The sequence below is a fragment of the Panthera pardus genome, unplaced genomic scaffold (genome assembly GCF_024362965.1).
Source record: "Panthera pardus isolate Hobbes unplaced genomic scaffold, ASM2436296v1 HiC_scaffold_20, whole genome shotgun sequence".
NCBI classification, from domain to species: Eukaryota; Metazoa; Chordata; class Mammalia; order Carnivora; family Felidae; genus Panthera; species Panthera pardus.
Window position 1 is genome coordinate 80157443 of NW_026526766.1, and position 26302 is coordinate 80183744.

At 39.8% G+C, this 26302-nt stretch overlaps 1 protein-coding gene and 1 long non-coding RNA gene across 5 annotated transcripts in view; one reads left to right on the forward strand and one right to left on the reverse strand.

Moving 5' to 3' along the window:
• Window positions 1-26302, forward strand: part of LOC109269872 (uncharacterized) — a 72748-nt gene that overhangs the window by 38188 nt on the left and 8258 nt on the right. For both annotated transcript variants that reach the window (XR_002081297.2, XR_002081298.2), the window contains 2 exons: window positions 15223-15345; window positions 16910-17026. This is a non-coding gene — a long non-coding RNA (uncharacterized LOC109269872). The remainder of the gene's footprint in view (window positions 1-15222; window positions 15346-16909; window positions 17027-26302) is intronic.
• LOC109269869 (N-acetyllactosaminide alpha-1,3-galactosyltransferase-like) lies at window positions 2088-17565 on the reverse strand. Of its 3 annotated transcripts, XM_019453974.2 has the most exons (6): window positions 17337-17565; window positions 16542-16627; window positions 15416-15448; window positions 12733-12786; window positions 5566-5700; window positions 2088-3092 (listed from the first exon to the last, which is right to left on the reverse strand). In XM_019453974.2, exons 1-6 carry the CDS (start codon window positions 17355-17357, stop codon window positions 2399-2401), a joined length of 1023 nt encoding a protein of 340 aa, XP_019309519.1. In that variant the 5' UTR covers window positions 17358-17565; the 3' UTR covers window positions 2088-2398. The 3 variants fall into 3 exon arrangements, with proteins under 3 accessions (XP_019309519.1, XP_019309520.1, XP_019309521.1); XM_019453975.2 differs by lacking the exon at window positions 15416-15448; XM_019453976.2 differs by lacking the exons at window positions 15416-15448; window positions 16542-16627; window positions 17337-17565 and adding an exon at window positions 14371-15226.

Below are 26302 nucleotides of genomic sequence, written 5' to 3' on the forward strand. Positions count from 1 at the left end.
CTGTATCTAGAGTTCAAGGTGTTCCCTGGGAGCCTCTTAAACTACTTTATCCAACAGTCCTTGTTAAGGGAAAGCTGTGGCAATCTGATAAAGACCCACTAAAGACTCAGATTCTAAAGATTGTAAGACTCAGATTATAAAGGAGAAGCTTTATATCATCTTCCTAGTAAGGAACCCTATTCATCTGAGCTTCCAGCAGAAAGTAAAGAATGTGGAATGGGTGGTGAAAGAAAGGAGTGATCAATATGAACTTGACCTTGGAACCAGCTACAGAAATGAGGACCACAGAAGGCATGTATATTTTTCTTACATTTATATTATAAGCATAAGTATACATTATCATATATATGTACCTTTTTATGTGTTAACCAATTATTTTCCCCTTTTCCTTCTCTTACAATTTTTTTTTTCTAAATGAGTAATATTAGTTATTCTTTACAATTTGGATCAGAGCTCACCAAACAATGAAGAGCCACATAGAGTCCTGAGGGAGAGGACCTCATATCATCCTGGATTCTTGGACATAATGAGGGAAACTATGTCAGGCATTACTTCGGATTTCACCCTTCTGGGTGTGATTATTTACACAAAAGCTGGTTGCGTTTTGCATGGTAGAAACATGCAGTCATTTTATGGGAGTTAGGAGGAAGAGGATGAGTGCTTTGTGGCAACATGGGTGGACTGTGGTAGCCATTTGTCTGTTTACTCTCAGATTTCGATCTCATTTTCCCCACACTCTGCTCGGTGTGGCAGGGACCTCCATTTCCCAGACTCCACTGCATCCGACTACTGGATGGCACTGGCCAGTGGAAACAAAGGCAGACAGGACAGGAGAAGGAGAAAAGTCTGTACATTTCTCTCTTGTCTCTGTCTCTGTCTCCTTTGGGTGACATCCTTAGCAGTGACTAGACTCCTCTCTTTGTTGTCCCCACCCATGCCAGGCAGCTCATGCTAGGTTCTGGCTCTTTGTGGACATTCTACAATTTTCCCTTCAGCCTTAGGAGTGCTATTGCCTTCATTAAAATAAAAATTAGGGGCGCCTGGGTGGCTCTGTTGGTTGTGTCTCACTTCAGCTCAGGTCATGATCTCACAGTTTGTGGATTTGAGCCCTGCGTCGGGCTCTGTGCTGACAGCTCAGAGCCTGGAGCCTGCTTCGGATTCTGTGTTTCCCTCTCTCTCTGCCCCTTCCCCACTCTCTCTCTTTCTCTCTCTCTCTCCAAAATAAACATTAAAAAAAATTTTTTTTTAATTATGGGTTGCTTCACTTTGTCTTGTGTGCACTTCAGCTCTGTTATGAGCTCTTGTATGTCCAGTTCCCTGTGTTAAATCTCCACTGTTAAATACTGAGGATAGCATTATCTGTTTTCCTAACTGGGCCCCGACTAGTGGTAAAATCCTTGTGTGTGCCTGTATGTGTGCATGTGTGTGATATGAATCAATTTGTGTAAAATACAAGTGTCACTGTGTGTGTGGGTATTCATGTGGTGGGTATATAAATGCATATAAAAGGAATAGTGAGGGATAGGTTTTCAAAGGGAGAGTAAAGGAGGGGCTTTCAATTTTCTCTGTATCTATTCCGTTTTCTTTTAGTTTTTATAACAATCAATCTCATAGTTTTAAAACGCCTAGTTCTTTTTGCGTGACTCAGTTTCCTAAGTAATGATCCGTCCATCTGATGGCAGCTTTAACATCTTTAATGTTTTGCATAGACAGGATATTACTATAGTTGCAGTGACTTCTTATCCACACCTCCAGACAATCCCCTTTCTTTTTTATTTTTATTTTATTTTGTTAATTTTTTAGATTTAATCTTATTTGAGAGAGAGATGGGGGAAGAGGCAGAGGGAGAGAGAGAGAGAGAGAGAGAGGTAAAGAGAGAGAGACACACACACACACACAGAGAATCTTAAGCAGGCTCCATGCTCAGCACAGAGCTTGACGGGAGCCTTGATCCAACAACCCTGGAATCCTGACCTGAGCCAAAATCAAGAGTTGGACCGGCTGAGCCACCCAGGCACCCTGACAACCCCCTTTCTTAAGCAGTACGAGAAATGTGTATCTACATGGATCAATAGAAATATTTCAGGTTTCATTTTCTTGTGACAGATTCTATTTTGTTCAACGTAATCCAACAAATAATATCTCCTCAATATTCACACAGGATATGAAATCATTGTATCTCCATCTGACGTCAGTACATTCATTCTGCAATTGCTGTATCCCATTTTATACAATTCACAATGAATATGAGGAGAAGTATGAGTATTCCATATTGGTGGTCTTGCCATTTTGCTAGTGATTTTTTTTTAGTGCTAAAATTTATCAAGTGCTAATTTCCTAAGGAATAAGACAAAAATGATGCTCTTATTTTCAGAAATCTGAAGGAAGTGCTATAAAACTACAATTTCACCCTAAGATGTTTATAATCCTTTTTAGCCCAAGAGAGTTTGATATTACGAATATTAATGATATCCGTTCTAGTAAAATCCCAGCAATATTCCGGTGATAAGAGCTTAGCAGGTTTGTGGAGAAAGAAATACTTATTTAAGTGGCTTTCATCATGCCATACTGCTTCAATGCTGTTTTTCTTGTCATTCATGATTCCTTTCAAGCACTCCCTGGCAATATTGAGAACTTGGGTAGGAGTGCCACCAAATACAGCAGCATGGTAATAAAAATCTCCCATGCCAGTAGGTATATATGCTTCTGATAACTCACTTCTTTCATATGGCACCTTTATCAGATCTGCCTTGTACCAGTAAGCATGTAACTGAGCCACTGACTCCCCCAGAGTCTCCACTCCATATTTCCTTACGAAGACTTGATCTACATCCATGCAGAAGAGAAAGTCGACTTCACGCTGGATATGATCTACAACATGTTCACTAATAGTCTTCATGCGCATCATGCTGACATCTTGCCATCTCTTCTCTCGCTTGATTTCAAACACTTTGATTGTACGGAGGGGACTCAGCTGTATCCAAGGCATCCTGGAGAAGTCATCTATCAGGACATAAATTATGACTTTATGGCCAACCATAAAAAACATATCTGCAGACAGTATAAATTTCCTCAAATAGTGGTCGATATATCTGTGAAGTAAACAAGAAATGATTAAGTTCTTTGTCTTCTATTGCAGTGAAATGCATACTACTTAAGTTACACTGGTCGTAGTTTGTCCAGAAATACTAGTAGGCAAACTAAATATTAGATACGCTTCTTGAGTTATATTTAAGTAGCGTAAAAGAAAGTGAAATTATCTGCCTTTCCTCTCCCTGATGGGGTTCTGTGGATCATGAGAAAAGAGGACTTCCTTACGAGGGGGAATGAAACATGGTGAGATCAGTAAATGGCACAGAGCCCTGTCGCAAGATGAGAGCCAGAGTCTTTAGGGTTGTCTGGGAGGAAGGAGCTTGTGTTGGGGATTGTAGGCAAGAAGGTCTTGGGTCCTTGCACGAGCAGCGATTGATGTCGGTGGCTTGCTTTATGAGGAGGAATTTATGAGGAGTCAATAATGCAGACATACATGCCTCAGCTTCAGATAATGTTTATATAATCATTAAAAATAAGTTCTGGATATTGATCTAAGTTTTAAGAAACATAGTAGATGGAGTCGGGAGAAAACTTTCTAGTTTGGAGTATCTGAAGTTATGGTAATTTAATAATTAAGGCAAGATAAATTATGACAAATACCTCTTAAAATATTCTACTGAGTTGGAAGCTAGCAACCCAAATACAAAGAGATACCATTTATCCGCATTTTTTTTATGGTTAATGCTTTTGTACTGTGTTCCAGAAATCCTTGCCTCCTCAAGGTAGTGAAAGTATTCTTCTATATTTTCTTTTAGTTGCTTTATAGTTTTCACTTTCACATTTAAGTCAGTTATCCATTTGAATTAATTTCTGTGTATGGTATAATACAGGGCTCTTTGGTATTGGTCTTTGCCTTCGATAGTAAATCCTATTGGCCAAGAATGCCTGGGACTCACCTAGGCCCCTGCTACTTGTGGTGAGACCCCCACAGACATTTCCCTTACCAGCCAATGTTGTGGCTGGACCAGCCCACACTTACAAGATACTTCTCAGCAGCAACCATCAGAGAACTTTGAAAAAACAGAGTTCGTTCCTCACAAGTCCTGGAGGGTACAAGGTAGGCCCAGGGCCACAGAACGAGGTCTTAGGTAAAGGGAGAGAAGGGGGCGATCCTTGGGGATTCTGCCTTTATTTGGCTGGGGGATGGGGTGCCAAGGCTTTCACAGCTTCACTCTTTATTGCAGAAATTGAAACGTAAGAGCAGGAATGAAAGCGCAGGAAGGAAAGTGCGGGGTCACTCAGGTGGTCAGTTACATAGGTTACCCAGGCCTTTCTAAAAGGGGAATTTCACAGGAGGGCCGACCTGCCTCTTTACCCAGTTGTTTAGTTAGTGACCAACCATGGTATAGCCCGCAGTATGTTTATTCGAGTTGGATGTCTTTGAAATGAGTGCCTCAGTAATCAAAAGTGTAATGTCAGGCATTCACAAGACAAAAAAAGGTTATCATCAGGCACTTTCACTACTATGGTGAACTTATTTTTTTAAATTTTTTGAAAACTTTCTATTTTGGAATGATATTAGATTTATGTAACAGGTGTAACTGTATTATACAGAGTTCCCATATACACTCTATGCATCTTCCCCTAATGTTAGTATCTTATATAATCATAGTACATTTGTCAAAACTAAGAAATTATCAGTGGTTAAATACTATAACTTAACCACAGATTTTGGTTTTTTTCACCTGTTTTGCCCCTCATGGGCTTCTAGTTTGCAAGATCCAATCCAGAATACACATTGCATTTAGTCATTATGTCTTGTTAGGCTCCTCCAATCTGTCTCCATTTCTCTCCTTGTTGTTTATAACCCTGACCATTTTGAAGAGTACTGATCAGGTATTTTGTAGAAAGGCCCTCAATTTGGGTTTTTCTGATATTTTCTTAGGTAGAGATAATTTCAATACAGTCACATTTGTCAACCTCTTCCTTGATGATTAGTATCTTCTGTATCTTGATGAAGAAATCCTTTTATGTCTTGATTTCATTCAGATACACTGCGGTTTGCCCTTTAACTTTTGGTCTTTAAACTACTTGGGAAGTATGTGTGTATATGTTTGTATATGGAATGCTGTAGAAAGGTGCAATTGTGATTTTCCATGCCGACATCAACTTTCTCCAGCATCATTTATGAAAGTCTTTCCCTACAGTTCCACAATGTCATAGCCATGGTCTTTCACATTTGCATGGGTGTTTCTGTTTTATCATATTGGCTTATTTGCTCATCCCTGGATGATTGTGAATTTTATTGATTTTTTTTCAAAGAACCAGCTTTTTGATTCTTCGATTTTACTCTATGGATTTTCTGTTTTCAGTTTCATGGATTTCTGTTCTCATCTTTACTATTTCCTTACTTCTGTTTACTTTGGCTTTATTCCGTTCCACTTTTTCTAGATTTTTGAGGTGGGATTATTGATAATCTCCTATTTTCTATAGTAAAAAGCTTGAATGTAAAGGACATTTGGCATTACCTACCTTCCTACGGCAAACACAGTCAGCCCCACGGTAATTTTATGTTTGGCATAATACTGTTCCAAAACTTCTTCATTGAAAGTGCCATGCCACACAACTGGAGCTGACCAGTTGGTGGTGGTCAGGTTCATGGATTGACTGTAAGAAAGACATAAGAATTGTGAACAAGATACCTTTTAATAAAACTGTGGTAGGTGTTACTAATATATAGAGCCTGTGTCTGGTTGCAGCATTTCCTTACTCCTAATCCAAAGCCTTGATGGTTATGACAACCCGGAGAAACAGCTTGTCAGAAACGGCCAGATCATTACAAAAGTACGTGTACAGGTTAGTTACACTGTGATTCCAAGATCTTTGAGGACACATTTAAAACGTCACCCTAAGTATAAAGTAACAATAACTCTTATATTTGGACAAAATCTCCTGGTCTTAGGCTTTTTGACATTAATTACTTTCAGAGACCATATTTTGAAAAATGACCTTCCTAGGTTCATAATCTAAAATGCTGCCAGTGCTAATATTACTGCATACTGTCAGAATCAACTTTGTCAGAACTCTAGAAGGTAGCCAAAAGTTTAGAGCAATCAAGCAAGAGTTAAATCAAGAAAAGGACGACTCAACACAATAGAAGGAAAGGTTTGTGGTATTTTAACTTAGCCTTTGCACCAACTCACTCCCAGTATGGCATTGGTGTTGAAAACAGCAAAGCATGTTCTCAGTTTGAGTATCTGCTTTGGGATGGAGAAGAGTGGATCTAATTCCAAAGGAAATGTGTTTGTCCATTTTGACCCTAGAAGTCCCCAAAGGACTGGACTCCTAGTGCTTCCTTTTATTTCATTCAACTCAGAACTCTCTCAAAATGGAAAAGTGACTAAGTAGAGGGCAATTCTTGAAAACATTTTAAAAAGAAACAAGCCCCTGCCATCTGAGGCAAGAAATTACAGTTGGAATAAACACTAGATATGCTGAAATCCTGGGAGGAGAAAATTGGGAGAGAGTTCTTTGAAAAGTAAAGGCTTTAACAAGACCCCTTGTATAACGAGGAATTAAGAAATCCATACACGTGTTCAGGATTACATGCTCAGAAAAGATCCCTGAAGATCCTAAGATTTCACCTCTGGCTGATATTTAGGCTCAGTGTAAGCAGGAAGTGAAGACTAATGCAGAGTTGTAAACAACTGGGCTGTGTTGAAGGAGGGCCCAAACACAGAGCCAATCTTCAAAGACTGTAGGAGGGTTATTTTTTTCCCTCTTTCTTTTCCTTTCCCTTCTCTTCCCTTCCATTTCCTCCTTTCCTTTCCTTTCCTTTCCTTTCCTTTCCTTTCCTTTCCTTTCCTTTCCTTTCCTTTCCTTTCCTTTTTCTCCTTCCCCTCCTCCTCTTCCTCCTCCCCCTTGGAATTCTCCTCCTCCTCTGCCGCCGTCATCTTCTTCTTCTTCTTCTTCTTCTTCTTCTTCTTCTTCTTCATCATCTCCTCATCCTCCTCTTACTCCTCCAATTATCCTCCAACCACCACCACAACCACCACCACTATGGCTCTAGGTATTTAAGGATATCTTTAACAAACCAGTAGCTGACCATAAGCTAAAGGAACAGAGACCTCTCAGACCAAACAAGACAAAGAATACAGTCTTTAAAAATAGTCTGGAAAAGTCACCAAACAGACAAATAACTACAATCCACAGCAAGCAAGAACAACAAACTCTGAGGAGGCAAAAGAATCTGAATTCCAAAGTAACGACATTATAATATACAAAATGCCTGTTTTCAACTAAAAATTATGAGGCATACAAGGAAACAAGAATGTGTGGTCCATTGATGAGAGGAAAGAATTAACAAAAACTGTCCCTGGGGAAGCTATACATTGGGCTTACTATAACAAGACTTTAAATCAACTATTTTAAATATGCTGAAAGAGCCAAAGAAAACCATGGAAAAAGAACTAAAGGAAATCAGGAGAACGAAGGCTTAACAAGCAGAGAATGTGAATAAAGAGATAGAACTATAAAAAGGAACCAAATAGAAGTTCTGAAGCTGAGAAGTATAATAGCTGAAATAAAAAAAACTTGCCATAGGATTTCAACAGCAGACCTGAGCAGACATACATAGAACATTTTAATCAACAACAGAATACATATTCTTCTCAAATACACATGGGACATTTTCCAGGATAGATCATATGTTAGTCCATAAAACAAATCTCAATAAACTTAAAATGGTTGGAAACATACAAACTATCTTTTCCATTGACAGTGGAATGAAATTAACAACAGAAAGAAACCTGTAAAGTTCATAAATAAATGGAAATTAAACAAAACACTCTGAAACAACCAATGGGTCAAAGAAAAAAATCACAAAGGGAATTAGAAAATACATTGAGATGAATAAAAATGAAAATACAACATACTAAAACTTATGGGATGCAGTGAAAAGCAGTACTTAGAAGGAAGTGTATAGCTGTAAACATCTGTATTAAACAAGAAGAAAGATACCATATTGATAACCTAACCTTCCACCTTAAGGGCCTAGAAAAAAATAGCAAACTAAACCCAAAGCAAGAAGAAGGAAGAAATAATAAGGACTGGAGCAGAGACAGTGGACATGGAGGAAAAGAAAAACATGACAGAATTAATGAAGCCAATAATTGGTTCTTTGAGAATATCGATAAAATTGACCAATTTTTAACTAGACTGACTGAAACCAAAAATCCAGAAATGACTCCAATTATTAAAATCAGGAGTGGAAATGGAGACACTACTACAGACCTTACAGATAGAAAAAGCATTATAAGAGAATACTATGAGCAATTGTACATGAACTTATTAGATAAATAGACGAAATGGACAAATTCCTAGAAACACACGAACTACCAAAACTAGTTGAAGAAGAAATAGAAAAATTTAATAGACCTGGAACAAGGCAACAGAACTAATAAAAATAATTGGATTGGTAATCAAAAATCTCCCAACAAAGAAAAGCCCAGGACCAGATGGCTTCATTGGTGAATTCTACCAAACATTTAACAGATTAACACCAATCGTTCTCAAAGTCTTCCAAAGAAATTGAAGAAGAGAGAGCATTTTCTAACTCATTCTTATGTGGCCAGAATTACTGATACAAAAGCCAGGAAAAAACACCTCAGGAAAACTGTAGACTAATATCCATTATGAATAAAAATGCAAAAATCCTCAACAAAATATTTGTAAACTGAACCCAACAGTATATTAAAATCTGAAGTGAGATTTATTCCAGGAATGCAGGCTGGTTCAACCTATAAATACCAAAAACAAACAAAACAAAACAAAAAACAAACAAATACCAATCTATGTAAAACACCATATTAATAAAATGGACAAAAAAACCCACATGATCATCTTAAGTGATGTAGAAAAGGCATTTGACAAAATTCCCACAATCCTGGATGATAAAAATACCCAACAAACTAGGAACAGAAGGGAAATTCCTCTACATGATAAAGGGCATCTTATGTAAAACTCACAGTTGACATCATACTTATTTTTGAGAGACTGAAAACTTTTCCCCTAAAATCAGGAACAAGACAAGGCTGTCTGTTTTATCCACTTCCTTTCAACATTGTACTGGAGGTTTAGGGAAGTTGGGCAAGAAAAGGAAATAAAAGGCATCCAAATTGGAAAGAAAGAAGTAAAACTATCTCTACTAATAGAGAAGATTCTAAGCAGTCTTCCAAAAAAATCTATTAGAACCAGTAATTGTTGCAGGATACAAGATCAACATGCAAAAATCATTTATATTTCCATACACTAGAAACGAACCATCTGAAAATAAAATTAAGAAAACATTTTCATTTATAACAGGAACAAAAAGAATAAAATATTTAGGAATACACACAACCAAAGGAGGTGCAAGACTGATACAATGAAAACTATAAGACATTGTTGAAAAAGATTAAAGAAGGCCTAAATAAATGGAAAGACATCCATGTTTATGGATTGGAGACTTCATATTGTTAAGATGGTAATACGCCCCAAAGTGAGCTACAGATTCAATGTCATTCCTACATGTACTGCATTGAATAGTAACCCTCCCCCCAATTCAAATCCACTTGGAACTTCAGAATGTTACCTTATTTAGAAATAGTGTCTTTGCAGATGTAATTAATTATGATGACATCATTCTGAATTAGGTTGGGCTTGTGAATCCAATGACAGGTGTTCTTTTAAGATGAAAGGGCACATAGAGGAGAGATACAGATAAGGCCATGTAGAGACTGAGGCAGAGACTGGAGCTATGCTTTCACAAGCCAAAGAATGCCTGGGGCCACCAGAGTCTTCAAGAGATAGGAAGAATTCTTCTTTTGGGCTTTAGAGGGAACGTGGCCCTGCTAACACCTTGATTTTGGATTTCTGGATTCCAGAGTTGTGAAGAAATTAATTTATGTTGTTTGAAGTCATGTAGTTTGTTGTGATTTGTTATAGCAACCCTGGGAAGGTAATACACTATCACTTTTCTAACTGCTAATTTAATTTAATTTAATTTAATTTAATTTAATTTTAATTTAATTTAATTAATTATTTTTGCTGAAATGAACAAACTGAGCCTAAAATTCATAAGGAATTGTAAGGAACCTCAAATAGCCAAAACAATCTTGAAAAAGAAGAACAAAATTGGAGGACTCACACTTCCCGATTTCAAAGCTTACTGCAAAGATACAATAATCAAACCAGTGTGTTATTGACATAAGGATAGACATATATAGGTCAATGGAATAGAACTGAGTCTGTAAAAAGCCCATACAACTATGATTAGTTAATTTTAAATAAAGGGTGCCAAGACCATTCAATGGGAGAAAATAGTCTTTTTAACAAATTGTGCTGAGACCACTGGATATCTACATTTAAAAAAAATGAAGTTGCACTTATCTCCCACCATGGATAAATGTTAATGCAAAATGGATCAAAGACTTAAATGTAAGAGCAAAAGTTATAAAACTCTTAGAAGAAAACTACAGTAAATTTTCATGATCTTAGATTTGGTAATCATTTCTTAGATGTGACACCAAAAGCATGGGCATCAAAAGAAAAAAAATTAGATAAATTACACTTCCGCAGAAAACAAAATTTTGTGCATCCAAGGACACTAACAAGAAAGCAGAAAGGAGACCCACAGATAGAAACTGGTATTTTACAAAAGTGAATATCCAAGTGGCCAATATTCATGGGAAAAGGTGTTCAACCTTGATGGTCATCAAGGAAAAGAATGAAAACAGAATAAGAATTGTTGTACAGTTGGAAGAAAAAGATTCTATTGGGGTGTCTGGGTGAGTCAGTCAGTTAAGTGTCCAACTCTTGGTTTCAGCTCAGGTCATGATCTCTTGGTTTCATGGGTTTGAGCCTCGCATCTGGCTCCGTGCTGACAGTGTGGAGCCTGCTTGGGATTCTCTGTCTCCCTCTCCCTCTCTGTCCCTCCCCAACTCATGCTGTCTCTGTCTCTGTCAAAATAAATAAATATATTTTTAAAAAAAGATTCTATTAACTATTTCAGAACCTGTTATGGACTGAACACTGTCTCCTCCAAATTCATATGTTGAAACCCTAATCCCCATTGTGGCTATTTAGAGACAGGGCCTTCAGGGAGGTAATTCAGGTTAAATGAGGTCATAAGGGTGGGGCCCAAATTCAATAGGACTGGTGTCCTTAAAAGAAGAGACACCATGGATGCTTGTGGATGATGGCACACAGAAAAAAAGTCCCGGTGAGGACAAGAAAGCCCAACAGAGAGGCCTCAGGGGAAACCGAACTTCCCACACCTTGACCATCCACTTCTAGCCTCCAGAAGTGGGAAGAAATAAATTTATATTGTTTAAGCCAAAAAAGAAAATGCAGTGAAAACTGAATTTTATTGGTAGTCAATTTGGAATCTGTGTAAATGATTATATGGTTTTCTCCTTTGTTCAATTGTTGTGATGAATCATCACGCTGACTTACAAGGATATGCCTTACTTGTCTTGTGAATGGGATCCTGTGCCAGTTATTAAGCTAACATCTTTCATAACTAAACCCACCGCACTATGCTGGGCTTTCTTATATTGAGCCAGGACTCCACAAACCACATCTCTTCTTTGCCAGCAGGCACCCTGTTAGGCTCTGCTAATAGAGGGCACTGGAGGAAAATTACAAGCCTGGGGGAAGAAGGAACTTGCTCTTTCCTGTTTCCAGGGGGCTCCTTATCTGCCTCCTCCTCCTGCCAAGTCTCCACCACCGAGATATAGTTCCATCTGGATCCAGATTTCAGCTTTTCCAACACTGTCGAACCCAGCCTCATTGTGCCCCTCCGTAGAGGTCTGGCTCCTTGTCCCAAGAGGCCTTCCTGGAGCCTGGTAGTACCAGCACCAGTTGAGTGGGTCTTAAACTCACTGAGTTTAAGCTCTCCAAGTTTCTAGGGTTTAACAATTTTGGCCTCTTCCTTCTGTTTCTTCAGCCCTTTTCCTGGGGAAAATAGTTACTTCCTGTGGTTGTTCCCCCCATGACACCTTAGAATTCTCTTTTCAGACTTTCCAGTCACTTATACTAGTTAACAACTAACTAGGTAGCTTTATACTAGTTAACAGTTCTTTGTATGAAATGCTTTTTTAAAATAACCGGTGTGCTTTATGTGTCCTTGTTAGATCTGACAAAAGTTGTAATATCATAGGAGGATGGTTCATGGACCATTATCCAATCATGATCTTAGCTGGACATCTCCTTTCAAAGTTTTAATTCAGACAAGTCCTGAAGCCTTGCACCACCAAGGAGAAAGACACGTGGGTACAGTAAGGAGAGGGAGGCAGAGAGGCTGGAGGAAAGCTGCTGTATTAAAGTGTGAAGTGCACAGACGACCCATCTATCTGACTTGGACTTTGGTTCCCTCGTTGGCGAAATGAGGAGAATCAAGCAAATGATCAAACGTGGACCCTTCACATTTTGACCTGCCATAATGTTAGGGCCATTGGGTTTCTGTCATCTATACTCTCATTTATGAAGGATGTGGGCCTTAATGTCCACTGGGACACTGGTTATTTTTTGTAATGTAATCAAAGATCAATCTCCCGCCCAACAGTTGGAAGGCCAGTTGTAAGTATTATTGACACAGTGTTAGTTTCTACTGGGCAATCTATGTATTAATCTCACATATGTTTGACTTGGAGTTCTTACCTGGGAGAAAACCAGTCTGAAAGCTTTAATTCCTTTGATGGACTGTTCATAGACCTATCAGAAGAAATAATGCAAAGAATCACACTATATCTAGTTGAGCTTGAGATAATCGAATGTCTACCAAATCAAGGGTTATATTATGATATGATGTAAAATGCGAGATAAGCATGAAGCAGTAAGAAAAAGCAGTGATGAACTTTGATGGTAGTGGCATGGAAAATCATGATTTCTAACCTTGACTGAGGCTCTGTGCTGCTCAGAAATCTTTATGTGTTTCTACAGTGCTCATTCTCCTTCTTCTCACTGATAAATAGCAGTCATCACATGAAATCTCCTTCAATTTTCAGCCACCTCGCCTCCAAATTCATCTAGAGTACTGATTTTTCCCCCCTCTATTGCAATGGAAATAGATCCCTACTATCTGTCTAAGGTTAGCCTTAAATATCCTGTCTGCTTAGAAGCCCTGATTTGAGAGTCATTCTCAGAAAGGTTTTTCCTAGGCTTTCTATTTGATCGATTGACATGCTTGCAAGCATTTTCCTGTGGCTTCAAATTTGTATGTGCAACTAGACTTCTCTCGGGAATTTAAGGCTCAGACATCCAACTGCATTCTGAAGTCTGCTGCTTGAAGTTCGCACAGATACCATGAGAAGAAGATGCTTAATGTGAAAGTCATCATGTCTCCCCCACAGTAGGAACCCTTCAAATGTTGCTTTATCTCACTGGCTCCACTTGGATTAGCAAGGCAGAAGTGTGAGAATCATTCTACACTCAGAGCATTCCCTAAATCCCAGCCCCACATCCATCTTTAAACTCTGCTGGTTTTATCTCCAAAACATCTCTCAAATCCATTCCCTATCTTCATTCTCTGCCACCGCATGACTCCAAGTCACCACCATCTCTTATTCGGGCTATTGCAGTAGCCTTCTAATTGGTCTCATCGTCTGTGCACTTTAATCAAGACTTTGCAGTATGAAAAATGTTAAAGGTGTGCAAACTGAAAGAGAATAGTATAATGACCCTCCATATTCCGATCCCCCCAAATTAACACTGTGATACCCTCTCTGCCTGTCCTTGTCCTGGCCCTTTGCAACCCATTCTCCATATGTCCACTCTGCTTCCTCTATCATGTTCCTGAAGCTCCAGTTGCTCCCATGTTATTATTCTGTTTAACAGTGTTCAGTGGCTTCCCATTGGCCTAAGGATCATGTTCACACTCCTTATATGGTCATAACATTCTGCATAATCTGACCCTTCACCTTGTTCTAGCCACATCTCCTACGGGGCCCCACAATTAGAATGTTCCAGACTCACTGGCCTTTTTAAGTTTCCTTAAACACTCCACGCTTCAACCAGCTAATTCTCACACAGCCTTTAGGTCTTATTTTAAATATCCTCACCTAAAGGAAGTATTCCCTAGCCAGCTAGAGGAGGTTAGATTCCCTTCATTAATAGCTAATACTTATGGAATACTTTCCTGAGTATTATCTAATTGAATCCACCCCTATGAGATAGGTACTGCTATTATTATCATCCTCAATTTACTAGACAAGGAAACTGAGGCACGTGGACCTATTATTCTCTTGTCCATAGTCACACAGCAGGTGGAAAGACCAGAAGTTGGGCCGGGGTCCTTACTTCCTCCTTGCTATACACTCTAATGGCACCCCGGCTAACACATCTTTGGAGAGTTGATCCTGGGCTGAGTTAACGAGGGGCAGCTGTGGAGCTGAGTCGTACGTCACAAGTCCGTCTTTGTGCCTGTGTACACAGATAGGAGCACTGCGGCGTCCAGGGTGTGACTGAGACGTGGCCTTCTACGCAGGCACCCGCCTTATCGACAGCAAGGCCTTTGGTTACTGAGTATCGGTGTGTTAAGGCTTTAGAATCATGATGCGAAGAAGACCTAATATTAATGATGGAATGATTGTCAGATTGTGTTGCATTGTGTACATTTTATCAGAAAACACTTTAATTCATTTTTTTCCCCAGCCTCTGCTGCAGCAGACCTTCCTTACAAGTTCCCACCTTTGTCTACAGGTTTTCCTGCTGTTTTCAGGTGGTTGACTGTGAGCCACGGCTCCGTCTGGGGGAAACATACTCTCCCATGAAAACCATCTTACTACATTATTTTCATGCACAAGCAGCTCACCTGCATGTAGAGTCATGGTCTTAGCGGGAGTGTTGGACCGCATAGAACCAACTGAGACAAGGCCCTTGGACACAACAAGCATCAGAAAGGAAGATTCTTGCACTTCATTAGGAATTTGGGTCTTACACAATCTTGGGGGAAGTTTTCCTCTCCGCGTACATTCTGATAGTGTGATTTTGTAGGGCGCTTGTGGTTAATACAACCTCCCAAGAGTCTTTTGGCTGAAACTTTTCTCCTGTGTGATTTCCCAGAGCTTTAAAAGACCCAAGATTCCTGGAAGCTGGGTTCTGTTTCCTGTAACACGTTTCTTCTAACCTGTTCTAACTCCTCCATTACAGATGGCACCCCGCTAGTCTGCTCTACTTTGACTCCTAGTACCCTGACCCTAAAGGAGCATCTCCAACATACGTCAGTAAAATTGCTTTGGTTTACTGTTGCCTGGAGGAACCAAGGACTTGCAGGTACTCCACTGCCCCCAACGGGTTTCGTCCTCAAAGAAGAGGTCATAGCATATTTGTAAATAGGACTTACCAGCACCGATATATCTTCTGTAGTTTCTTTGTGCTTAGGATAAACAAAAAACATTACATTACTTTTAAACTTACATAAGATGTTTCCATATTTAAGATGACTAGAGTTATACTCCAGCAGTCCATTCATTTTATTCCCTAACATTACCAAATATTCAACGAACACATAATATGGACAAAATATTTGTGTCCCCCTCAAATTTGAAGGTTGACATCCTAACCCCCAACATGATGGCATTAGGAAGTGGGGCCTTTGGGACATGATTGGGTTATGAGGTTGGAGCCCTCATGAGTGGGATTAGTGGCCTTACAAAAGTGAAACCAGAGAACTCCCTTGTCCCTTCAACCATGTGAGGACACAGCAAGAAAGTGGCTGTCTATGAACCAGGACACCAAGTCTGCCAGCACCTTGATCTTGGACCTCTCAGCCTCCAGAACTGTGAGGAATAAATTTCTGGTGTTCATAAGCCATCCTGTCCATGGTATTCTGTTATAGCAGCTCGAACGGACTAAGACATGTACCATGTGCCAAGGACATTATTGGTTGCAGACATACAGTAATGAGCATGATAAAAAAATCACCACAGTGAAGGACTTCACACACTAGATCTTAAAACAGAAAACCTAATTCTTTGAGTTACAAACGAAAGAAAAACTTAATACTTGAAACGATGGAACTTGCTGATGGCCAATGAAATCTTTCTACTTGTGTACATATGTGGACTGCAAATACCATACCTAGTCCCAGAAGCCACCAATATTAGGGATGTCTCTTTAAAAAGATGCCGCCTATTTAAAAATGGCACTTTCTCCAACACTTACTAACTGCCTTAATTACGTGGTTACTGTGTTGGTAGCTTAACATTCCTTGTTCTCACACAAACGGGCCTACAAAAATTGTGGTCAGCCCTGATCCCATTAGAAACTAAGAACTTTTATGCTGAGGGTTATGTTTATGCTGATATATTTGAATGCCATTTGGATATTTTGGGGTATATTGGATTGGTATATATATGGGGGCATATTTGGATGCTGATTTTATTCAGAGGGTGAACCTATCACCTTTCTGACATACTAGATCTTTATCAAACCCCAGAATAAAATATACATTACTTTTTAAAAATTACCTGACATGATACTGTCTGTACAAAGCCCATAAAAACAATAAAAGTAATAGCAGTTGACTTGTTTTTCTTCTGTATTTCATCCTTTCCTAAGAGGAAAAAGAAACAGATAAAAATAGATTAAATATAGTACAATGAATACAGAGTAAGCTATGTTGAATTGTGACTCTCCATGACTTTAACTAGCTGATTTAATACATATTGGCTAGGAATTAAGGCACCTCTGGTCCTTGGATGTCTCTCTATATGAAAATAGAGTTAAGCCTGCGGAGACACTTTTTATGGGAGCCAGCTGCCCGAAGCCAGGACATTAGCTTGTCTAAGCTGGCCTTGATGCAAGAGATTTGATAACCTTCATTTGTCTTTTCTAGAGTACACAAGGCTTTTCCGGCAGAAAAGAAAAATACAAATGCCACTTCCCAGACTAACTCACAGAGCGTGGTGTCAGAGAAAAGAGAAAATTGAGAAAATACTTGGACTTCAAAGAGGTATGTAGTTATGAAGGAACTATTTTTAGTGAAATACTATTATAAAGTTCATCATCCCAAGACAGATGATAGGACTGATAACAGCATAAAATAGATGCTCCTTCTCAAAAGTATTTGAATATAAAATTGATTCCAAGCATGGGCTAGGGGCTAAACTATAAAGTTTAGATTATTTGTACATTGACTTGATATTTTAGCCATCCGGTTTGTGAAGCTCCTTTGTGATATTTCGTCTATGCAATATGAAATTGTGTGCAGAGAAGGAGTTGAATGTGTCTCGATTTGGTTGAAATGAAGGACAAACTCTTACCTTTTGTTTCCCTAAGATCATATAGGACTTTTACACGGTTTCTTCCTTGGAGACTCAAGACTTATGGCATGGTGGTTTGGGAAGACATGGAAAATCTCAAGTGGGCAGACAGTTTTCAAGCAAGACCTTCTGAGACCTTTGAAAAATCATGAATCGGATACCCTGGTAGTGGTTCTTCAGCACTCCCCAGTTGGCCTGCTTATTATTTCAGTCTTCTGGGAATGATGATGTCATCACATTCTCTTTTGATGATGAAAGAATTAGATACTTACAATCATAACAATTCATAAGCCAGTAGCTTCTCTTTGACATGACCAAGGGACTAGATTTTTCTCCCATTTAGGAAACAAACAAACATAGGATCATTGAAGTTCTTTTCTTTACTTGAGGTTTTTTAAGCCTTCTACTACATTTTCAACTGAAGTACGATTTACATAAAGTAAAACACATGCAATTTAAGCGTACAGTTTATTGTGTTTTTTTACACATGTACATGTATATGTAAAAACTATTAATTAAGACACAGAACGTCTCCATGACCCCAGTATTTTTTTCCTGTGCACCTTTGAGTCAGTACCGTCTCCCCGCCCAGGAAATCAGTGTTCTGATTTCTATGACTACAGCTGAGTTATTCCTGCTATGGAAGGTCACATAAACAGTGTTGTATGACGGGTACTCTGCATTTGGTTTTTTTTCACTCATGGTTTTGCACCTCATGTATGTTGTGTGTATCTTATACATACCAAAAAGTTAATTCAAAACAAATTATAGATCTAACCGTACAAGCTAAAGCCACAAGCTTTTAGAGAAAAACATAGGAGGATATCTTTCTAACTTGGGGATAGATAAAGGTCTCTTAGGAGGTGACAGAAGACAATAACTAAAAAAATGATAAGTTATTACCTCATTATAATTAGAAGACTTTTGCTTATCAAAAGACACCATTAAGAAATTAATAATGATCCATTACTACTCACAAATGGTTTATAGTAAACTAAATGATACATACCAATACATGATTCATTCAGGAAATAAAATCCGTATTAATGTTAGAAGGTTTGTTTGTTTGTTTGTTTATTGTTTTTTTATTTAGAGAGGGAGAGAGAGTGTGAGCAGGGGAAGGGCAGAGAGGGGGGTAGGGGAGAGAGAATCCTAAGCTGTGCTGACGACACAGAGCCTAACGAGGGGCTTAAACCCATGAACCATGAGATCATGACCTGTACCAAAATCAAGAGTCAGCAGCTCAACAGACTGAGCCACCCAGGTGCCCCTAATGTTAGAAGTTTTCTGTTGATCTCCATTAATCCTAGAAAAAAAGGAGGGTGGTGAAGGATGATAACAAAGTTAAATTAATACAGAATTAGAATGTTTTGACTCATAGGAAAGTAAATTATACAGTCCAATGCCCCCAGAGATGACAGTCATGAATTCTAGAAGGGAAAATAAAATAAAAATTAAATAAAACTATTTGAAGGCAAAAGAGATGGACCGAAACCAGGCTGCTCCTTGAAAGGAGGGAAATGTGTTGGGTAAAGTTTACATTTATACAACTTCATTTTGAGGTTATCTCCCAATTTACACAGAAGTGGGTAGCTAGAACTCAGAGAAAGACTTGAGTCAGGATGAAACTGGTAGATGTAAAGGAGGCTGAAAAGTAATAAAGAAAATCCCAGAAAGAGGAACACAGAATGGAGTACCCCAAAATCTGCATAGAAACTGACTTAAATCCTGGATGACAACTAAACTGTCCATGAAGAGGGAAAACTACAGTTTCCCCAGGAAATAGCAACATTGGAAATTGAGCAATTTCCACTTACGCCCCCTGCAGAATAAATGGAGTTTGGAATTTGAGTCCAGCCCAGGTAGCTATCTGTTCACACAAAAATTAACACTCTTCAGAGGAAAATGAGAGAATCCCGAGTCTCTACGTGTCATCTATAATGTCAGGCATACATTTTGGAAAAGTTGACAGACATGCAAAGGAACAGAAACACGTGACCCATAGTGAAGAGAAAGAGATCCCAATATAACTCAGGTGTTAGAAATGGTAAACACAGACCTTAAAGCAACAATTATAAAAATTTTTGAGGATTTATTGGAAAACTTGGCTAAAACAAATGAACATACAGGAATTTCTCAGCAAAGAAATGGAAGCTATTTAAAAACAGACATTCTAGGGACACTTGGGTGGCTCAGTCAGTTAAATGTCTGACTCTTGATTTCGGCTCAGGTCATGATCTCATGGTTCGTGGGATCAAGCCCCATGTCGGGCTCCCTGCTGTCAGTGCAGAACCCGCATGGAATCCTGTGTTCCCCCTCTCTCTCTGCCCCTCCCCTGCTCACGCTCCCTCTCTCAAAAATTAATCAACATTTTTTTTTAAACGTTTATTTATTTTTGAGACAGAGAGAGACAGAGCATGAACGGGGGAGGGTCAGAGAGAGAGAGGGAGACACAGAATCTGGAAACAGGCTCCAGGCTCTGAGCTGTCAGCACAGAGCCCAACGCGGGGCTTGAACTCACCAACTGCGAGATCATGACCTGAGCCAAAGTCGGAGGCTTAACCGACTGAGCCACCCAGGCGCCCCAAAAAATTAATCAACATTTTAAAGAAATCTAAGAAAAATGGACATTCTAGAACTTTAAAAGTACTATATTTGAAATGAGGATGTCAGGGGATGGGTTTACAAATGGATTGTATACAGTAGAAGAAAAGGTCAGTGAAATGAAAGACAGATCAATGTTAACCATCTTCTGTGAAAAAGAGAGGAAATGAAAATCCATTTACATTTACTCTGCAATCAGAAGCCACCTTAGCCATCCATATGCAGAAATTTCCACACTCTCTCATTATGATAGTCTCTCCAGGATGAGGGCCTTCTGGAGGAGGGAAAAAGAAGGGGAAACAGTGTCTGGTGGTTCAGCAAATAGGATGGCGAGGCATGAGCCGGCATAAGAATGTTCAAAACCTGTTTTAAAGCCCATCCACTTTCAGGAGGTGTTTGAGATGGCTTACTATTAAGAAGGTATAAGCAGGGATACAACACAAGCATTTTTTTTTAAGGCAACAGAAAAAGAAACATTTATTTAGTCACCTAGGTAGGTGTTTTCACATGACCTTGGGCGTCCTTGCCACTTCATCAGAATGAAGGTTTAACCTTCATGTAAGTACTGTAAGGAGGGACTTACTTCTATCATTGAGCTATTTGTTTTCTATATGCCTTGTACCTTTTTTTTGTTCCTTATTTTCTGCATTACTGTCTTCTTTCATGTTTAGTTTTTTTTTTTTTTGTGGTGAAGTATTTAAATTCTTTTTGCATTTCCTTTTGTGTGTGTTCTGTGGCTATTTTCTTCATGGTTATTATGGGGATTACATTTCAATTCCTGAAGTTATAACACTCAAGTTAGAATTTCTACCACCTTAACTTCAATAACATACCGAAACTGTTCCTTCACACCCCTGTCCCCACCTTTCTTGATTGTTGATGTCACAAAATTACATCTTTATACATGGTGTATCCAAAAACCATAAACAAATAACTCTTTGAAATCCATTAGCCTCTTAAATTATGTAGCAAACAAAATTTGGAGTTACAAACCAAAGTTATAATAATACTAGCCTTTAGACTAGTAATTTTTAAGACTCTATTAGTCTCTAAAGTAACATAGGAAACAGAAACTAGAGTTGTACACTGTCGTTACAATACTGGCTTTTATAATTGCCCATGTATTTTATTTTGTTTATTTTTTTATTTTTTTAAGTTTATCTATTATTTATTTTGAGAAAGAGAGAGAGAGAGAGAGAGAGAGAGAGAGAGAAAGGGGGGGAAGGAGAGGGGGAAGAGAGAGAGGGCGAGAGAGAGAATCCCAAGTAGGCTCCACACTGTCAGTGCAGAGGTGATGTAGGACTCAAACCCACAAAGCATGAGATCATGACCTGAGCTGAAGTCAGATGCTTAACTTACTGAGCCACCCAGGCAACACTATTTTTTATTTTTTTAATGTATATATTTTTAATGTTTATTTTTGAGAGAGAAGAGGGAGCACTAGCAGGGGAGGGGCAGAGAGAGAGGGGGGACAGAGGAACTGAAGAGGGCTCTGCACCAACAGTGGAGAGCCTGATGCAGGGCTCAAACTCACAAACTGAGAGATCATGACCTGAGCCGGAGTCAGATGCAACCAGCTGAGCCAACCAGGTGCCCTGCCCATGTGTTTACTTTGATGCATATCTTTACTTTTCATATAGCTTTGAGTTACTATCTTATGTCCTTTCATTTCACCCTGCAAGACTCTCTTCTGACTTTTAGTTTCTAATGAGAAATCTGCCAGTAATCTTATTAAGGATCCCTTGTATGTGATGAGTCATTTCTCTCTTGCTGTTTTCAAGTTTCTCTTTGTCTTTATCTTAATTTTTCAAAAGTTTGGTTATAATGTGTCTCAGTGTAGGGTCTTTTTCGGTTCGTCTTACTTGGAGTTGATTGAGCTTCGTGGATGTTTATATTCATCTCTTTCATCAAACTTGGGATGTTTTCATGCATTATTTCTTGACATATTCTCTCTTTCTCTTCTTCTGGGATGCCCCCAATGCATATGTTGCTCTGCTCAATGATGTCCCATGTTTCTTAGGCTCTGTTCACTTTTCTTCAATCTTTTTACTTTTCATTCCTCAAACTCGATATTTATTGTCCTGTCTTCAAGCTCACTGATTCTTCCTTTTGCCTGCTTAAATCTGCCTTTAAATCCCTCTAGTGAATATTTCATTTTAGTTATTGTCATTTTCAGCTCTAGGATTTCTTTTTGGTTGCTCTTTAGGCTTTCTGTCTCTTTATTTTATTACTTCCATTTTGTTCATACATCATTTTCTTGACTTCTCCCACATCTTCTTTTCATTCTCTGAGTATCTTTGACAGTTGTCTTTGTCTAGTATATTGGCCATCAGGCCTTTTTCAGGAACAATTTCTGTTTATTTTTTTCCTTTGAATGAGCCATACTTTTCTGTTTCCTTGTATGCTTTGTGATTTTTTTCTTGAAAACTGGACATTTAAATCCAATACTGTGATACCTCTGGAAGTTAGATTTTCCTCTTTCCCCAGGGTTAGCTGTTTTTTGTTATTGTTTTCATTTATTGTTTTTGCTTTTTTTTTTTCTTTTTAATTATAGGCTGTCTCTGTGCCAAGGATCAGGATAAGTTGTAAATTTAACATCTTCTAGGTCTTTTCTGAGTATTTCCTTGGGTATGCATGGTCACTTACTAATTTTCCTGTATATGTAGTCTTTATCGAGTCTCCTAGTCTTTAGTATCTGGCTTCCCAAAGAGGAAAAGGGAAAAATGAGAAGAGCGAAAAGGAGTGCTGGCCCTTTAAATCCCCTGGCTGTCACTTCAGCTGAAGGGGGAGGGGCCAGCAACAATGCGGAAGGGGCAACAATAGATGCCCGCCTCTTTGTCTGCACCTCTGTGATCCTAAGCAGCAATTAGTGATCAGAGCCCATTCTGGCTCCCATAAGCTGCCAGGAACATGTGCACAACTGCCTGCCACATGGCTGGGGGTGGAGAATAGGTGGCCGCTACTGTGCTAAGAGCTGAAATTGACCAAAATTAATCTTAATCTACCATCCAAGCCCTCCCTTGGAAGTTGCAAGCTTTCAATAGACTCCAGAGTTCCAAAATGGTTACGTCAGACACATTCTGCCAGTGCAATTATTGTCTAGGTGGGGAGACAGATCCCTGGTGTTTCCTATTCCACCACGTTCCCTGAATCATCTTTACCTGGGAAGTTTTTAAAAGTCCTAACACCCATCCAATTGAATCAGAATTTTGGGGGCTGGAACCAGGCATCAATATTAGTTCTCCAGGTAATTCCAGGATGCAGCCAGGTTTGAGAACCAGGGCTTTATACTCCCTACAGCCACGAGAGTGGCATAATTCCTATGGGCTATTTTGGATTTTGGAATCAGGTGCCCTGCGCATGAGGATATCCAGCTGCCTCGCATTTGCCTGATAATATAAAAGCAGTAACCTTCAGTGAGATCCGGGACAAGAGAAAGTTCTCCAGCTGGTCCAGCTTGCGGGCCAGTTGCCCTGCTACTGAACTCTTAGGGCCAATCCTATCTTACATAGTTCAAAGAATCTGTAGAATGGGATGATGGATGAAGACTGTGAAGCCTTGATGGAAAACTTAGAGCAGAGGCCCATTGAATTCCAAGGTGAGGAAATGCCTCTGGAGCACATAAGCATCGTGTCCTTCTTTTAAACGGTGTTGCTATAATTTTTCCTTTTTCCTTCATTGTGATTCACCACTGACTCTAGTGTATGTGGGTGTGAGCTATGTTTACCCCTTATTTTACAGATTGCTGATAGTCCGATGGGTTCTCTAAGGAGCCAAAGGGGGGAAATAGTTATGACCTGGGGTCCGTAGACTCTGAGAAGCCCGGCCTTCCGATGTTATCTGTGGATTCTGTGGTCTGGTATTAGGAGAGGGGACTGTGCTCAGGTGGTACATAACATTTTTGGATCACGGTAGCAGGGAATGTTTTAGATATTTTAGATACCTATTTTAGAAGTGATTGACAGCTAGACAGCTGTAAGTGGAATGTGGGAGACACTCGGAGAGGCATCTCCCCAGCTCACAACAATATGTCCTTCGAACTGCCCTGCAGTGTGATCCACAGCCGCTGGGAGCAGGGTCGATGCTGTGCTGTTTGGGTTTTCTTTTCCAGGAATTTAAAGGTTGGATTTTTTTTTTTTAATGTTTTATTTATTTTATTTATTTATTTATTTTTTAATTTTTTTTTTTAACGTTTATTTATTTTTGGGACAGAGAGAGAGCATGAACGGGGGAGGGGCAGAGAGAGAGAGGGAGACACAGAATCGGAAGCAGGCTCCAGGCTCTGAGCCATCAGCCCAGAGCCCGACGCGGGGCTGGAACTCATAAACCGCGAGATCGTGACCTGAGGTGAAGTCAGATGCTTAACCAACTGAGCCACCCAGGCGCCCCAATGTTTTATTTATTTTTGAGAGAGAAAGCACCAGTGGGGGGAGGGGCACCAGTGGGGGGAGGGGGGGAACAGAGGATCCAAAGCAGGCTCTGCACTGACACCAGTGAGCCCCATGCAGGGATCGAACCCACGAACCTCGTGATCATGACCCAAGCTGCAGTCGGACGCTCAACCGACTGAGCCACCCAGGTGCCCCAGGAATTTAAAGTTTTGAAGGAAGAAACCCTGAGTCTGGAAATAGAGGGGGGCCAAGCTATGCTGACAGACCCCTAGGGAAAGTTCACAAGTTTTAGCTGTTGAAGCTCTTCGAACTTCCCTGGCTCTTGCTCATGGCCCGGTTATAGTGATGGGCCGGGAAATTTTTATACAACCAACTCCTAAAAAAGAAAAATGGAAGAGGAATCAAAGGAAACAAGAAGCCTGCAATGTTTGTTGACCCCCATGGTGTAAACATGCCCACTGGGGCCCATATCAAGCTCCCACGGTGAGGTCACCACACAGGGAGTTGGGGGGCAAGGAGGTATGCTACAGTGGTCAACTCTTTCTTGTATTCAGTGGAACTTTCCCTACCAAAAAATAACCTCCCCCAAATCTCCCTTTCAGATTTAGACAGCTCAAGGGGGATGTCTGTTCCTTGCAATAAAAATATTTTTCCCTAAAATACCTAGCTAGCGTAACCACGTTTCATTCTGAACAGTTAGTCAATTCACTCAAAGTATCTTCTGATTTTGGCTGGTTTTTCACAGGCACATTCTTTAGATGTTTTTAGCTATTTTCATTTATTCATATCTTTTTCTACAATTGTGCAGTCTTCACCACATCTAGAGAGGAATGTGGTTTGTTTGTTTTTTTGTTTTTTTTTTGAAAGTTTATTTATTTATTTTGAGAGAGAACGTGAGCAGAGAAGGGACAGAGAAAGAGGGAGAAAGAGAATCCCAAACAGGCTCCACGGAGCCCACTGCAGGGCTAGATGTGGGACTCCATACGGGGCTTGATCCCATAACCCTGGGATCATGACCTGAGCCAAGATTTGGATTTGGAAGCTCAACTGACTGAGCCAGCCGGGCGCCCTAGAATATTTTTAATGGCTGCAGTGGCTTAGGCTAAGTGTTAACTTTGGAAATTCTTGCCCTCCAGTGTCCAGTATACAGAACTACTTCTGTCTTAGCTGTGGAATGTTACAGGAGTAAGAAGAGGTGAGTTCGAGGCTCTTGACACTCATCAGGGACTATTCCTAGGGTATAGGCCATTAGGTATTGTGCATATTGACTCCCCGGTGTTTCTTAGTTAATGAAGTCCAAAGGAAATTTTACACCATGGTTTCTCAACCTTGTCACTATTGACATTTGGAGCCAGATAATTATTGGGTGTGTGTGCAGGGGGCGGGGGGCTGTCCTGTGCATTGTAGGAGGTTTAGCAACATCCCTGGCCTCTACCCACTAAATATGAATAGCATCCCCAGCCCCCAAGTTAACCAACGATATCTTCGACATTGCCAAACATCCCTGGGGTCAGGGCAGGGGGGATGGTGGTCCTGTAAAATGATCCTGGTTGTCTGGCTGAGAGGTGCCTGAGTGACTCAGTAGGTTAACCATCTGACTTTGGCTCAGGTCATGATCTCACTGTTCGTGAGTTCAGGCCCCATGTTGGGCTCTGTGTTGATAGCTCAAAGCCTGGAGCCTGCTTCCGATTCTGTGTCTAGCTTCTCTCTCTGCCCCTCCCCTGCTTGTACTCTGTCTCTCCAAAATAAATAGACATTAAAAAATAAAATAAAATAAAACAAAATAAAATAAAATCATCTTGGTTGAGAACCACTGCTCCACACTGATGAACCCAATTTGACCCAGCAGCACTGAACTTAAGCAGCACTGAACCTAGCAGGTTATGGCCCCAGGTTAGAGCCCGAAGCACAGGTCCCCATAATGTGTACGACATATAGGATAGAAAGTTCCAGGTGCCAGATGTGAAAGCA